This window comes from Pterocles gutturalis, unplaced genomic scaffold (genome assembly GCF_000699245.1).
Source record: "Pterocles gutturalis isolate BGI_N339 unplaced genomic scaffold, ASM69924v1 scaffold8115, whole genome shotgun sequence".
NCBI classification, from domain to species: Eukaryota; Metazoa; Chordata; class Aves; order Pterocliformes; family Pteroclidae; genus Pterocles; species Pterocles gutturalis.
In genome coordinates, this window is record NW_010138150.1 from 5328 (window position 1) to 18838 (window position 13511).

The 13511-nt window shown below is 42.5% G+C and overlaps 2 protein-coding genes across 2 annotated transcripts in view; both read right to left on the reverse strand.

The window, feature by feature from the left end:
* LDLRAD1 (low density lipoprotein receptor class A domain containing 1) overlaps positions 1-1481 on the reverse strand; it is a 4372-nt gene extending 2891 nt beyond the window's left edge. Inside the window, exons 1-2 of the mRNA XM_010082867.1 lie at positions 1461-1481; positions 1013-1067 (exon numbers count right to left, since the gene is read on the reverse strand). Coding sequence (XP_010081169.1) covers positions 1013-1067; positions 1461-1481 — 76 coding nt within the window. The remainder of the gene's footprint in view (positions 1-1012; positions 1068-1460) is intronic.
* A 3773-nt stretch (positions 1482-5254) lies between these two features.
* Positions 5255-13507, reverse strand: TMEM59 (transmembrane protein 59; the record flags this gene model as incomplete). The annotated part of the gene is made up of 8 exons (XM_010082868.1): positions 5255-6230; positions 6979-7087; positions 7871-7955; positions 8264-8348; positions 8621-8773; positions 9004-9098; positions 11223-11328; positions 13394-13507. Coding segments are annotated over 8 exons (903 nt in total), but the record flags the coding sequence as incomplete, so codon positions are not given.
* Positions 13508-13511: the final 4 nt, after the last annotated feature.

Genomic DNA, 13511 nt, shown 5'->3' on the forward strand with positions numbered 1-13511 from the left:
TTCCCTCCCCAAAAACATCTGCAGGGTACAAAGAGCAGCAACTTTCCAACTTTCAGAAAGTCATGTACATAAATCAAGCCAAATCTGGAAGCTAAACGCCAAGCCCCCAGTCATTGCAACACCACAGCAGCACACGTAAGATCAACATCGATCAGCTGCCCTCGTCTCAGCTCTCTGCAGTAGCTGTGTTAGTGAATCTTGGCTTTGTCTCTAAACCAACACTGTGCTTTCTTGCATTCCTTCTTATTTCTAGACCAACAGAAAAAAAAATTAACGCAGCCATCTGAGAAACACACAACCAGTCACTTAAAACAACCCTGCATGTATACTTCGTTTTTTCTGAACTTAAAGAGCTTTGATTGAAAAGTTAGGATTTGTTTAGCTGTGCTTCGTATTCACTGGGTGGCTGTGTTGTACAAAGCAAGCGGAGGCACGGCCTCTGCTTGGCTGCAAAGGGACCCGGCTGCAGCCACCACCCCCCGTCAAGCTCGGGAGGGAATCAAAGGCGGAACATTTGACTTTGAAAGAGAAGTGGTGAACTACAGCATCTGCGTGTACAGGACACCACCTTTGACCAGCAAGCACAACAGCTGCAAACAGACACGAGTATAAAATAACGGCATTGGTGAAACATTGGTGCAACCCCACCTACAGGTTTGCTATTGATAGTTTGATCTCTTCTTCTCCTTCTTAAAATGGACAAAATTTGCTGAAGTTTGGCTATTAAAATGTATAGAAAGCCTACAGAATGTTCATTAGACACCTCTTCTGCAACAGACAAGGGTTACATATCATGCTACTATGCCATAAGACTGCCAACTCCAGGCCAACAAAGAACAATTAAAGTTTATTAATTTTATAGTCTGGATGTATCACTACATAGATAAGGGGAAGAAAAATAAATCAGTCTTAACAGACCCTAAATACTGGTTGCATTTTACATTACATAGATACTTTCAATTGATTTATACTTTAATAATAAAAACGTTAAGCTCTGCGTTTTATTCATTACCTTTTTCTTCAGAGAAGGACTTTGTTGAATCAAAAGTAGCTACATCACCATTTCTCTGGAGGGAAAGGAATAAAAGTCTGTTCACAGAAGCAGCATGCAGTAACCATTCTACTTCTTGTACCATCTAACCCAGGAACATATAGCATATTCCTTTACTTTCACATACAAGCAAAAATTGCCTGGGTGGAAACATGGCCCAGTTTTAATTCCCAAAACAATCAGTCACATCACCCTTTAACTCTCAGTTACCCATTTGTAAAACAAACACTAACACAAGTCCAGCGCTTTGTATCAATACTTTCCTTTTGTATCAAATTAGGTTAAGCAGAAACAACTCAAAATCTCACAGAAACCAGCGATAAAGAGGTCAGACAAACAATGTTATCAAGAACACACGGACTTCAGGAAACAGCTGCACGTAAGATTTTTCCCAAGAGAAGGGCTGTACCTGGGGGTGAGTTTTGTTCATGCTTCCCAGAGCTCCAGCCCTCGCAGCAGCACGAAGGACCGCAGGGAATTTTCTGCGCCCAACACGAGCAGTGTTACCAGGAGACAAAACCCAACAGAGGCAGGAGAGCACGGGGCGTGCTGCTGCCCAGGCACGCGAGCAGGAGGATGGGGACGGCAGCACCGTGCCCGTGCCCCCGCTCCAGTTGGAAGCAGGGTTTCTGGTTTTTCTTCTCATTCCTCCTGGCTCCATCTCGGTTTCACAAAAGGTCATTATGCAAATCATAAAGGACATTGATATTTCAGATGCTGAGAACCCTGTTGCCACTCCTGAGGTCAGTTCCGAAGAGGAATGCTCACCTCCAGCTGATGCATTTACCCTGATGCAGTCAGGGAGAACCCCCCTTCAAAAGGGAAATGGAATGAAAGTTTGAGGGAAGAGAGCTGGATCTTCTTCACACAAGTCTCCTCCCCACCTCCTTCCCAAAACAGGGCTGACGCTGTAGCAGTATCAGACCCGACTCCTGCAAGACGATGAAATCTCAGCAGAACTGTACAGGATACATCCATCTGGAATAGCTTCCCTGCTTGGGCAACGAGCACGGGCAGAGCAAATCCCCCGGGGTCCTCTCTTTTATGCCTTAGCAGCTCAACCCGTAGCTAACATGTACTTACAAATAGATGGCAGCCTTCAAACCGGCTGCAGGTCTCGGCACAGCACACACAGCACAGACTGCTGCGGCTTCGAGGATAAAATGTGATGAGCAGGCAGCTTTGCCATGGGGGTAGAGGGGAGAAAAAGTGCTGATGTAAGTGTTTGAGGAGCTCCTGTTCTTCTCGCTGGCAGGAGGGTCCATAGGACTCAAGTGCCTCCAAATTGTTGCCACCCCACAGATCACGATTCCTCCCTAAACATGAGCAAAACAAGCTCCCCAGGGCTTTGGAGGGGACATGGGCAGCTATGTTGCTAAGTCAGCTCTAAGACAGTACCCTCAAGTGAATTCAAAACACCGAAGAACACCCCACATGGAGGAACAATTAAGGCTATGTCCCTCTCCATCCCCACACACACAAGCTGTTCTTGATTACACTGAGTTATTCCATCGAGTTAATATCAGCTTCTTGACAAGGGCATCTGCCAACCCTGCACCCACCTGCTCACAGACCAGCCAGAACTAAAATCAGCCTCCAGGAGCTCCTCCTTCTGCATGGCAACAGCTGTTTGTCCAAAGCAGAAGCTTCTCATGGGAATACATCACTGTTAAACTCGGTGCTAGAAAGCTCTCCTCTTCTGAGGGGAATTTGGGGTGAAAACGCCAAACCCCAAGTAGCAAACAGCCTGCAAGTCTGGGCACCCGCTGCAATAAGGAAGAACGACAGACTAAGGGTTAAAACCTGGGTATCTTAGATTCTGAATCTATTTCTCTTCAAAGAGGAAGTTCTAGTTTCTATCAGACTTGATACAGGACTACTTTGAGCCTTCAGAACACTTATCAGATGATTGTGAGTTTCAGTCTCGCGTAGGAGCCGGGTCAGGCAGGCTAGCTATTCGTACCCCATGAAACAATCCACGATAAAAATGTTTAAAATGGGGAGTAAATCCACTCCTAGACGCAAACGCCCATAAGACCTGACCTCTACCACCACCTGTTTCCCATACCAAGATTATCAAGCTCAGCTGTAGCCAGCCAGGCAGTTGGGCTTCAGAGTGGTGACCCCACAGCAAAGACTGCTTCTAGCTCAGAAAAACGAGCTCATGAGAATGAGGTAACAAACACAAGCAAGCCCTTCTGAAATTAGAAAAAAAAATTAAGAATTCTTTGCCAAAGATCACAGAAGCTGAAGAGAGAACACAGATCAAGATATCCACTATGACAGGAGACCACTGCTAATTCCAGCACCTAAAAAAAACCCCCAAGCCCCCCTAAATGTACCATGTCTACTTCTGTCAGCAATGAATCGCACACGCTTGAGAGCGCTGCCTCGTTTGTGCCAAGGTGATTCCATTTAAAGTCTGACACAAATTCAATTGAACACACACCTAAAGAGAATATGAAATGCTTTCCTCCTGCAATTTCAATAATTTAAGGCCCTTCATTTAAACTGCGGTCCTGGGCAGAGATCAAACCCAAATTGCAGCTTCTGAAAATGACGATGTCGGGAAGTCAAACATTTAACAAAAAACAAGTAGGACAAGCCGTTTCACAAAGTCAAATGGCAAGATAGCTTAAATACTCCATTTAGATCAGAAATCTTGAGAAACAGTTCAATTACTGCAGCCCAGCTGGTATCTGACGTTACTGAGGGAAGACACTTTGACAAGAGGTTACAACACTTACCAAGTACTTTAGACGTTGGCTCCCTCTGGAAACAGCAGTGCCCCGTGACAGATGCCACAGGCACGGAGTTTCCTGGGATCTAACAACCCCTTGCTGAATCCCTGGCCTCACTGCACAGATTACTGTGCTGAAACGTCATTAAACAGCGAACAAAAAACAGAACAGGTAAAGCTTGTGTTGAGCTTTCTCCCTTTGTTGTAGGCAAACACGAAGCCCAATGAAAGCAGAAGTTGTTTAACCCAAACCTAGGAAGGGAAGCAACAAAGTCAAATGTTTCAGAAGAGGAAGCTGTAACACTCCCTCTGCAACTACATATAATAGTAAAGGGAAACATTTTAACAGAATTGAAAACTTTTTACATGTTAGTCACAAAAAGTGGGATTGCTGAAGTTTCTTCTGGAAAGGCATTCCCGAACAGCATAGTGCTCAGACAGGCAATGATCACTGACATAGAGCCTGTATCTACAAAGTAATTTTTGAACAGCCATTGCACACATCACATTTGATACTGCTCAAAGCGGAATGCTGGCACCCTGCACTGGAACAGGGCTGCACACTACGGGAGCAGAAACACCACTGAATCACTGCTGCAGACAGAGGGATTGCCCGCCCCTGCTATCGCGCAAGTGAGCAGTGTTCCAAAAACATCAGGCCATTGATTTTCCCAACAACAGTCACGCTTCAGGCGTTCACAGTAATGCCACTGACACACACAGGTACCTGTCAATGCCTGCTGGCACTCAAATTACCGTGTTGTCCCACTGAAGAACTCAGCATTAAGAGGTACCTCTAACTGAAGACTTCAAATTGCAATTTCTGCACGTCACTACAAACCTGCTTAAAACCAACATCGCTTAATGCTCTTAAACCTCACTGACAGAAAAACTGCTGCAGTGCTTCTAGGCTGGGGTTTCCAGCAGCACTGCGCAGGCCACAGAATGCACATTCCTGCCTAACAGCCCCTGCAAGGCTCCGCCAGCTGCAGTTACACAGCCTCCAGCATCACAGTTGAATTTTGAAGGACTGTTGAACCAGTGTTAACAGTGAGGGAACACTAGACTGGATCCTCTGTCTACAGTTCTCACCACAATTCAAAATCTGCAGAGGTGTTGTTTGGTTTTGTTTTCTTTACAAACCTTCAAAGGAGTTCTGTATAATCAACAAAATACAACGCTGAGCTGGAGATCATGCATTTTAGCCAGCTTTCAAACTCTTACGCAAAGACCGTAAAATCAGATACATCGCCAGGTGGCCAATGCTCTGGGAACAGCACATAGTAACCTCCTCAAAGAAAAGAGCCACAAAAATATATCAGAAATACGAGGGATGTTGTTAGTAGTTGTGTTAGCAAATCATACAGCAAATCAGGTCACATCGCCCACAAGAGGAATGCCACAGAAAGGCTTTCACACTGACTATGTTGTGGTCAATAATTAACCATCGCAAAAAGCTGTACAGTCAACATCTTCTATACAGTCAATTTTATTTGTCTGTTCTCATTTCTCAAGAATCAACTTGTTTCTGTAAATTAAGTTACAAGACTAGAATAGTTAAGCAAAAACAGAAAGTAGAATTTCTTCAGAAAACACAGGTGCTAACTTTACAAGCAATTTAAGACTTAAAGGCTAACCTTTGACAAAATAATTAACCGTGTTACGTGCTGCGTGTGAAGGGATATGTCCATAAGTCCTAACAAAGTTTCCATCTTTCACAAACTGAGTTCTAGCCTACAGTACCTCACAAAAGCTTTCCATCCTGGATATTGCCATACTGTAGAAAAAATATATTTCTATTTTTGGAGACAGGGTTGTTTGCACATGAACATTAACAAGTACAAAAATTCAGCAGATAACTTTATAATATTTTCTCTTAACTACAACAGAAAGTGCAACACTAAAAAGGCATCTCCTGCCTACTTAAAATTTCTTATACCTCTACAAAGCTAACTCTGAATGTACACATTACATCCTAGAACACACAAATAAGTTTGAAAGTGTCATGGCAGAAGTATGGAAAGCATGCTTACAGCTTTTGTAAGCAAAAAGACACATAGCAAACACCAGTGAAAAGTAATTATGTCTGGAAACAAACATAAATTCAAGATGTCTGAATCTTCACTACTAGTTGAGAAGAAAATCCCATGACATTTGTTGATTCTGTAACTTTATTTGCATTTAAAGACTGGCTGCTAAGCTTCTTCTCTGCAGAACCACCACAATCAATCAGGAGTTGCTAGCTCTGTTAGAATTAGTCTATTGGATCCAATCGAGACTTATTTAAATTGCCGATTGAGCCAGATTGACTTTTGTAGGAAGAGGTCCTGCTTCTTCATGTTCCTCAGTCTTGCATCTAACCAGAACAAGTGCAGAGGATGGGTATCTGTTCAGTTTTTGTTCATTCATGTATTCCAAATCTCCATAGATGCTCAGCTTCTGAAATATGTAAACAATTTACTTTAAGACCAAGACTCTCCATACCGTGAATAAAATGCATTTCATCATGCAGCTACATTCCTTGTTCTGATGGCTGCAGCCCTTCGACACAAGTTACCTCAGGCTGTCCGTAACATCTGGACCTAGATTTCAGTCCAAAGAAATCTGCCAGAACAACAGTAGATGCAACGCTTGTGCAACAGCTCCTTTAGTTTGGAAATACTGTGAGCCTTGCTTATTTCAGAAGTGTGGGGATCTCTCCGGGAGCTAGGGATGCTAGTTTAGCCAGTTCCCCTCCAATCAGACTCTGTGCTCACCAATCATATGCTGTCACTTCTGTTCTCACTACTGTCCCTCCTGGATTAAACCCATACTGGGTTCCACCCACACCATCCAACCCTCAGGACAGCTTTATTCCCAGGGAAATTAGAAGCAGCCTCCATTTGTTACAGAGTAAGCTGAAGGCTGCTGAGAGGAGAGTGCTGCAAAGCACAAGACATCATATCTGGGCTGCCTGAGTAAAGCTCAGAGCGCCTACCAGCCACAGGAACGAGCAAGAATTGTTCAGCTATAAAATGAACATTTAAATAACAAAATTGGTCTGCTAACCAAATCTGCAAAATAAAAAACTAAACCAGCCCAAAACCCACTCTTTTGAGTTGAACCTCCCCTGCAACATTTCTTAGCCTCTAGACAGCTGTAACATAAATATAACTAATACATACAAAATATTATAAGTTATAGTTACCTCAGATGGAACATACTGCTCTACAGCTGTAGCTACAGTTGCGCAACAAATCCAGAGCAGCACCAACACTGACAGGACAAGCGTAGTGGTTAAAATCCAACTGGAATTTCTGAAATTAAAAGAATGTTACTAGGTTTCATATACTGAATACAAGACAAAGGACCCTCTAAAAAGTTTGGCTCAATTTTGTCTGCATTTCCTAAGCTCTAGCTCTGACAGCTACATAGCCCACTTCAGACTCCTGGGTACTCTAATGCCTATTTAATATCCAACCTGAAAGACACAAAAGACTTGCTGGATTCTGTTTTATTCAGCCCTAAGCATCCTCCTATTTATAATTTTAAAACCAGATTTTTCTGTTAAACATTTGGGGTGCAATTCACTGATCCTTCGTGTATAAACGTTTAAGGACAAAGTAAGCAGAGTAAGGGCAAGAAGAACCAACATGCTGATCTTCAGCAAAGCTTCACTAAAGATATACTGGGTATTTTCAGACTGGAAATGAGACGTAACAGCATCTTTCATATCAGGCAACCCCAAAACAAAACACAAACCAAGTGCTTTGCCCTGAAACACATCCAGAGCTAAAGAACAGGCAAAACACAGTATTGAATTAACAGTTCACAGAACACATTGAAAAAACAGCATAGGAAATGACCATTATGATGTTCACTTGAAATGGAAAGGAGAATCAAAGTTGGCAGAAATAGCCCGCAAATAACATGGGGCCAACATGCAAAAGTCACAATAACAGTCAGATACACAATTTTAACTGCTACTCATCCTGACCCTAACAGACTGGCAGCACTTTTGAGATCTTGCAACAGTGCCCCCAAAGACACAAAGACCGTTACCCTCCTTACTAGGTACAGCCATTCTAGAATATACATACATGGAAAGACACTTGAAAAAGCTGTCATTTTCTCGCTCTTCAAAAAGTCCTCGGTATGTCTGCGGACTCCCTGGATGTAGGTCTGCTGAAATTCAAATGCAGACACAATGGTCAGGAAAGCAATGAGAGAGAAGACCCAAACACCACAGTTTGTCTATACAGAGAGCATAAAAGGAACCTTTTAAAATGGCCCTTGCTTGTATGTTTCTATTTCCAGCAGAGCGTGGTTTCTACCCCAGACTTTGCTCAGTGTACATTGTGAAGTCTACAGAGCAAACACTTATATTTCAGCTTTCTAAAATTTGCTTTCATGTGCCACCTGCAACTTTTTTTCTTTTTTGCATGACAGGGAATATTTGCATTTGCTCTTCCAAAGCACAAAGAACAACTTACAGGCTGTTTTACTCAGCGACAAGGATCCTCTTGTATCTCCAGTTTCCTGATCAAGCTGTGGAACATACTGTACTTCTGGCTTTGACTAAAACAAAATACGGAGTTAGGAGATCTTGTCAGCAACCTTCCACTGATCTTGATAATTTACATTTTCAGAATATGTAAGCTAAACTTAAGACATGCACCATTCACTTCAGTTTGATTTTTTTTCCCCCTACACTGGCCCTAAAGGCAGTGAAATACCAGGAAAAACTGAAGACTTCTGACAGTGCTCCATAGTCTATTCCGTGACTGGAAGGAGCAGCGTTACACATTCAGCATCCCGGACACCCTAATCTCAATGAAAAAGGCAAGCACCTGGAATATGACAATTTTTCCATCATCTGCTTGAAGGTAGAAAGTCCATGAAGATGTTATGAAGCTCTGAGCTGAATCCATCATGTCGCTCCAGAATGATCTCACCAGCGTCAGAGGAAAAAGGAGGTGAATTCTTGGCATCAGGGACATTAACTGCAAGCACAACATTAAATGGTTTTCCATTTGTTATTAGATGAAAAGGGCAGAAGTCATGTTCTTGCTCACCCTTTACGAAGTTGTTAAAGAAAAGCAGAAAGCAGCTTTCAGAAAGATTTTAATCCATAGGAAGATTTATTTTCTCTTTTTTAAATTTCTTCAAATGGAAGACACACACTGAACAGAAAACAAGTAGGTGGTATTTAAAAAACATGTCATCTACTTACTTGCTCTTGTCTTAACTCAGCAAATGGCAATTGGTTCTGGCATCCAAGATGGCAAGCATATTGTTCATCAGATTGGGAGTATGCTTCAGTACAGGCTGCAAGGAAGAATTTCCCCAAATGAGAACATAAATTCTGCATTCTAGTTAAGAAAACATTTTCAGTATAAGTTGGATCAGAAACAAAGCAGCAGTTAGAAGACTGACAATCCCATTTGCAGGGAAAGATACGGCAATCACTCCAACGGTAGCACTTGCTCTGATGTCTAATGAAGTTTAAGGAATCAGAGCTTAAAAAGATGAGGTAGTTGAAAAATTAATGTGATCATAGCAACCTATCAGAAATGTTTTGCTGGCCAAACTCAGAAATGCAAGTTTTCACTGATCCTCCCACTACTACTACGTTTTTTCCTCTACATTTCACGTAAAACACAAATTTTTACCTCAGAGAACAGAGGCAGAATCCTAAAAAGCTTAGAGGGACCATCAGCCCATTAAATCCCTTCAAGGTAACAGCAGAAGTCACAGTGTCACAGGAAAATCAAAGCAGCATTTTCCTGCTAGTGTGATGAGTACAAAAATGGCATTGGAAGTATTACGGAATTTATTTTTTTTTAATGAAAAATTAAGCCAACTCTGTTTTACAGATAGCTTCTATTAATTGTTCAAAGAGATCATAAAGACTGAGAGAGAATAATTTAGATTATTCTGCACAGGGAGAAATCAGGTAGACAATACACGGACATAGCTCTTCCCCAAAACTCGAAAGCTTAGGTGGACAATGTTGCAGTACTACCTGAACTAAAGGATCAAACCAAGTAGCAACAGAGAGGCCAGCAGCTCTCCCAGTTTTCCGCAGGAACAAATGGACCATCATACAGGCCAAGGAGCTGGCAGGAAGCATGACATCAGCAGCTGAACCTTTGAGAATGCAGCTCATAGCACCTGAACAGCAACTCCATGGTAAAACTGCCACCAAACTATAGTGTTTGTAGGCAGCCAGAAGCCTCAGAAGACAGAACGGAGCAGATCAGCCAAGATGTATCTTGCCAAGCACAGAACATTCAGTCAGGGCACCAAGCAGTGTAACAGATTACAGAACATAAGCCAGCAAAAGACAACAGCCTCAGAAAGGAGAGTTAAACCAGAAAGTAAGCAACTGTTCAAGTACCTCTACATGTGCTCTGTTGCTACACTACCCCTTTCTATGGCACTCTCTCATGTGTGGTTTGACACCTAGATTGACAGGCTGTATCACAGCTACACAGTGTACGACAGACGAGAGCATTAGCCCATTTCTAGAATATTTAATGCAGTTTTGTATCACATTAGCATCTTCACATGTCAGACTTTCTACTTCCCTACCTTCCATCAGCTCCCTGAGCTAGCCACTAGCCCTCTTGTTTTTCTGAGCTACTGAGGGGATAAAAACCTCCTTTGAGTGCTGGCTTGGTGCTTAGTTATATTGGAAATACAGACACAGAGCTCCTGCCTTTCCTGCTTTGGGTGATTATGTCTCTGAATAAAAGTGCAAATCAGCTGCCTCAATATCACTGCATGAAAGTTCTATACAATTCCAAATCAATATTAATTGTCCTACAGTACACATACTTCATCTCCACTGTGAAATTTTTTGCTCTAACACAAATAATCTGAGAGAATTACGCACCAACATTTAATGGCCTATCTCAAACAAAACATGTATCTCCTTCCCAAGAGCTCAGCTGTAGGTAAACCTCAGGATGGAGCCGAGACCACAAGTCACAAGGCAGACAGCATGTGAAGATCTGTGTTCTTACTCCATCCGAACAATTCACTTTTATACACAAGTTTGCCAGGAATTGTAAATGGGACCAATTGTCATATGGAATTAAAGGAAAGTGTTAATTTGACTGGATTTTTTTTCCCAGCCATTTTGTGATTTCCATTACAAACTGTTTACAGCATAATGAAGTATTTCTAGTTTATTTACAGAGACTGATGATACTCAAGAAATTCAGGAAAACAGCAACACTAAGGATCAGGTAAGGAGAAACCTCACAGAGAACAGACAACCTTTCCATGAGATTATTTCACATCCTGTACATAACCTTTAAGAAGCTGTTAAAAAAAAAACCAAAAGCAAACAACTGAAGTAATCCCACTAGTTTAACAACACGTTCCTGCTCTTCCCTTGGTTATGTCTCCACATTATAGGATGTTGAAAGAGTACTGAAGTCTTACCAGAATCGCATTCCAGTTTGGTTCGATTCAAATCAATGCCATCATCCACAAACTGACAAATGGAAAACAGTCTGCAGCCTCGCTGACATGCGTACAGCTCCTCTTCCTGGGAAAGCACAAGGAAAGACTTGCATCCCTCCATTCACAAATAAATTGACAGAAAATAAACAATTTTTTTTTTGCAAGTGCTATAAAAAGCCACCCACCAGAGCACAATACTCCTTCCCTCCACTAGATCTAGAAACCAGCTAAACGTGACACTCTGGATGATCTGAAATAAAACCAAGCTACAGCTCTTTAACACTAGCATACCTATCAATTTATTTCAAACAGAGCTCTTCATTCTGTGGTGGGGCAGACCCGGAACAGCAAGTTCTGTTTTGTAATTCCAGTCCTACAACTCACAAAAGCAAAGTTGCACTGCATTTTTTTTTAAAGTGGCAAGTAAAAAAAAAAAAAAAAAAAGAGATACTGCTGTAAAATATTTACTGATGTTTAAGGGCAGAGAGTCTTCCATCTCAGAACTTAAACTATAGAACCCAGCAGGAGAGTACGAAAAAAAAAGACAAAAATTTTGACAGCATATTACAGTGTATCTACCAGACTCTAACCAGAACTACAACAGAATTGTCAAAATAAGCAATTATCTTCTGATGTTAACCAGTGCCCTGGTTAACTGCTTACTTGCCTAACCAGCTCCGCAAACACACATTTATTTTATCGAACTGAAGTGGAAAAGTGTTTCCTCACTGCAACAATTAAAATGATGCAAATACAGAAAACCTAGACCTAGTAGTTCTTCTGTCCACAATACCAGAGGGACGGGCACACGCTTTGCACACGCAATGCTCTGCGTGGGGCAGAACTAAAGGCAGCCTCTATTACGTAAGCACTCCTATCTATGATCACACTCTATCATTAACCAGATCCATCAAAACCACTAACTATGTGACTGCTCAAATGACTGCAGCCAGTTGCTGTACAGGTGGAAAACAGACTCTGAATTAATTTAACAAAAAACAAACATACCACACCTTACTGTATAACCTGTTGTAAATGAACTGGCCATTGTTTGTCTCTGAGAACACAAGTTCACGTGCTTTAAAGGAACAAAAGTCAAAAACTGTATGGAAATTAAAACTTAACTCTAACACCACCGACAAGATGCCTAAGATAGTTATGCTGTTGCAGAAAACACATTTTTTTAATTTGATATCTAGACAGAATTAGCCTTAGCACATAGATTTCTATGGTAGTCTTTCATGGAAGTCTGATTGAAGCTTCTCTTATTTTCCAGTAAGTAGAACAGTTCCCTTCAACTGGTAAACAGAAGAAAAAAACTGAATATAAAGGAAGAGATGGCTGTCTTATTTGACAGCACCAACACCACACAACAGAGAATTCAAAAGTAGAGTAAAAAAATCACAGAAGCTTTCTCTGAACTTGAGAGAGTCCTATAACAGAAACAAGAGCACTGCACGAAAACAATATGGAAATATATTAGGATAATGTTTAGTCTTAATTTCTCAGGTTTAGTTCTTTCTCCTCACTATCATCACACAAATTTACTTGTATCCCACACAACCTCGTTACTTCTCTCTGTGGGGGTACCAAGGGCAGCTACAGAGCCACAAAATCTGATGTAAGTTTTGCAGGGAAGCAGACGAAGGCCTGTTACCTAACACTGCCACTGCTTCCATTTGCCTGCTACCCTCAGGTGAGATCTCAAAGGGGGGTAAGAGCTCCCACCGTTTCTGTGCAGGTGAACCAACACACAGGTGGCAGGTTCCGACCCGGTGCTCCTTTAGCATCATTCACCTCTGACATCCCAGCGCCACACTGGTGCCCTGGCTCAGGATCTCTGGGCTGTCACGGACACCGCACTGGGTCAGTGCCCAAAACAGGGAACAGCCCAAGTCAAATTACAGTTGCTTCTTTAGAAACAGGAGGAAAAAAGCAGCAAAACCCCCCAAATCCACAAAACTACCCAGCACTAACGAAGCTACACTTTTGAAAGCGGCATTTCTTTGGCAAGCTGCAGCCTAACCATCTATTTTCCAAACCAAACATCTACCTTTAGAGGACCCGCAGCACAAGCCCCGGGTGAGGGAGAAGGGGAGCGGGGCCGAGCGCCGTCGCGGAGGGAGCCGTGAGGCAGGGCCCGCCCGTACCTTGGGGTAGGTGTGCAGGGAGTAGGTCAGCTGGCAGGCGCGGTGACACGACGCCGTATTGCCCAGCACGGAGTCAAAAGCCTCGGACGAGGCAGCAGATAACGGCCCGGCTCCCCGA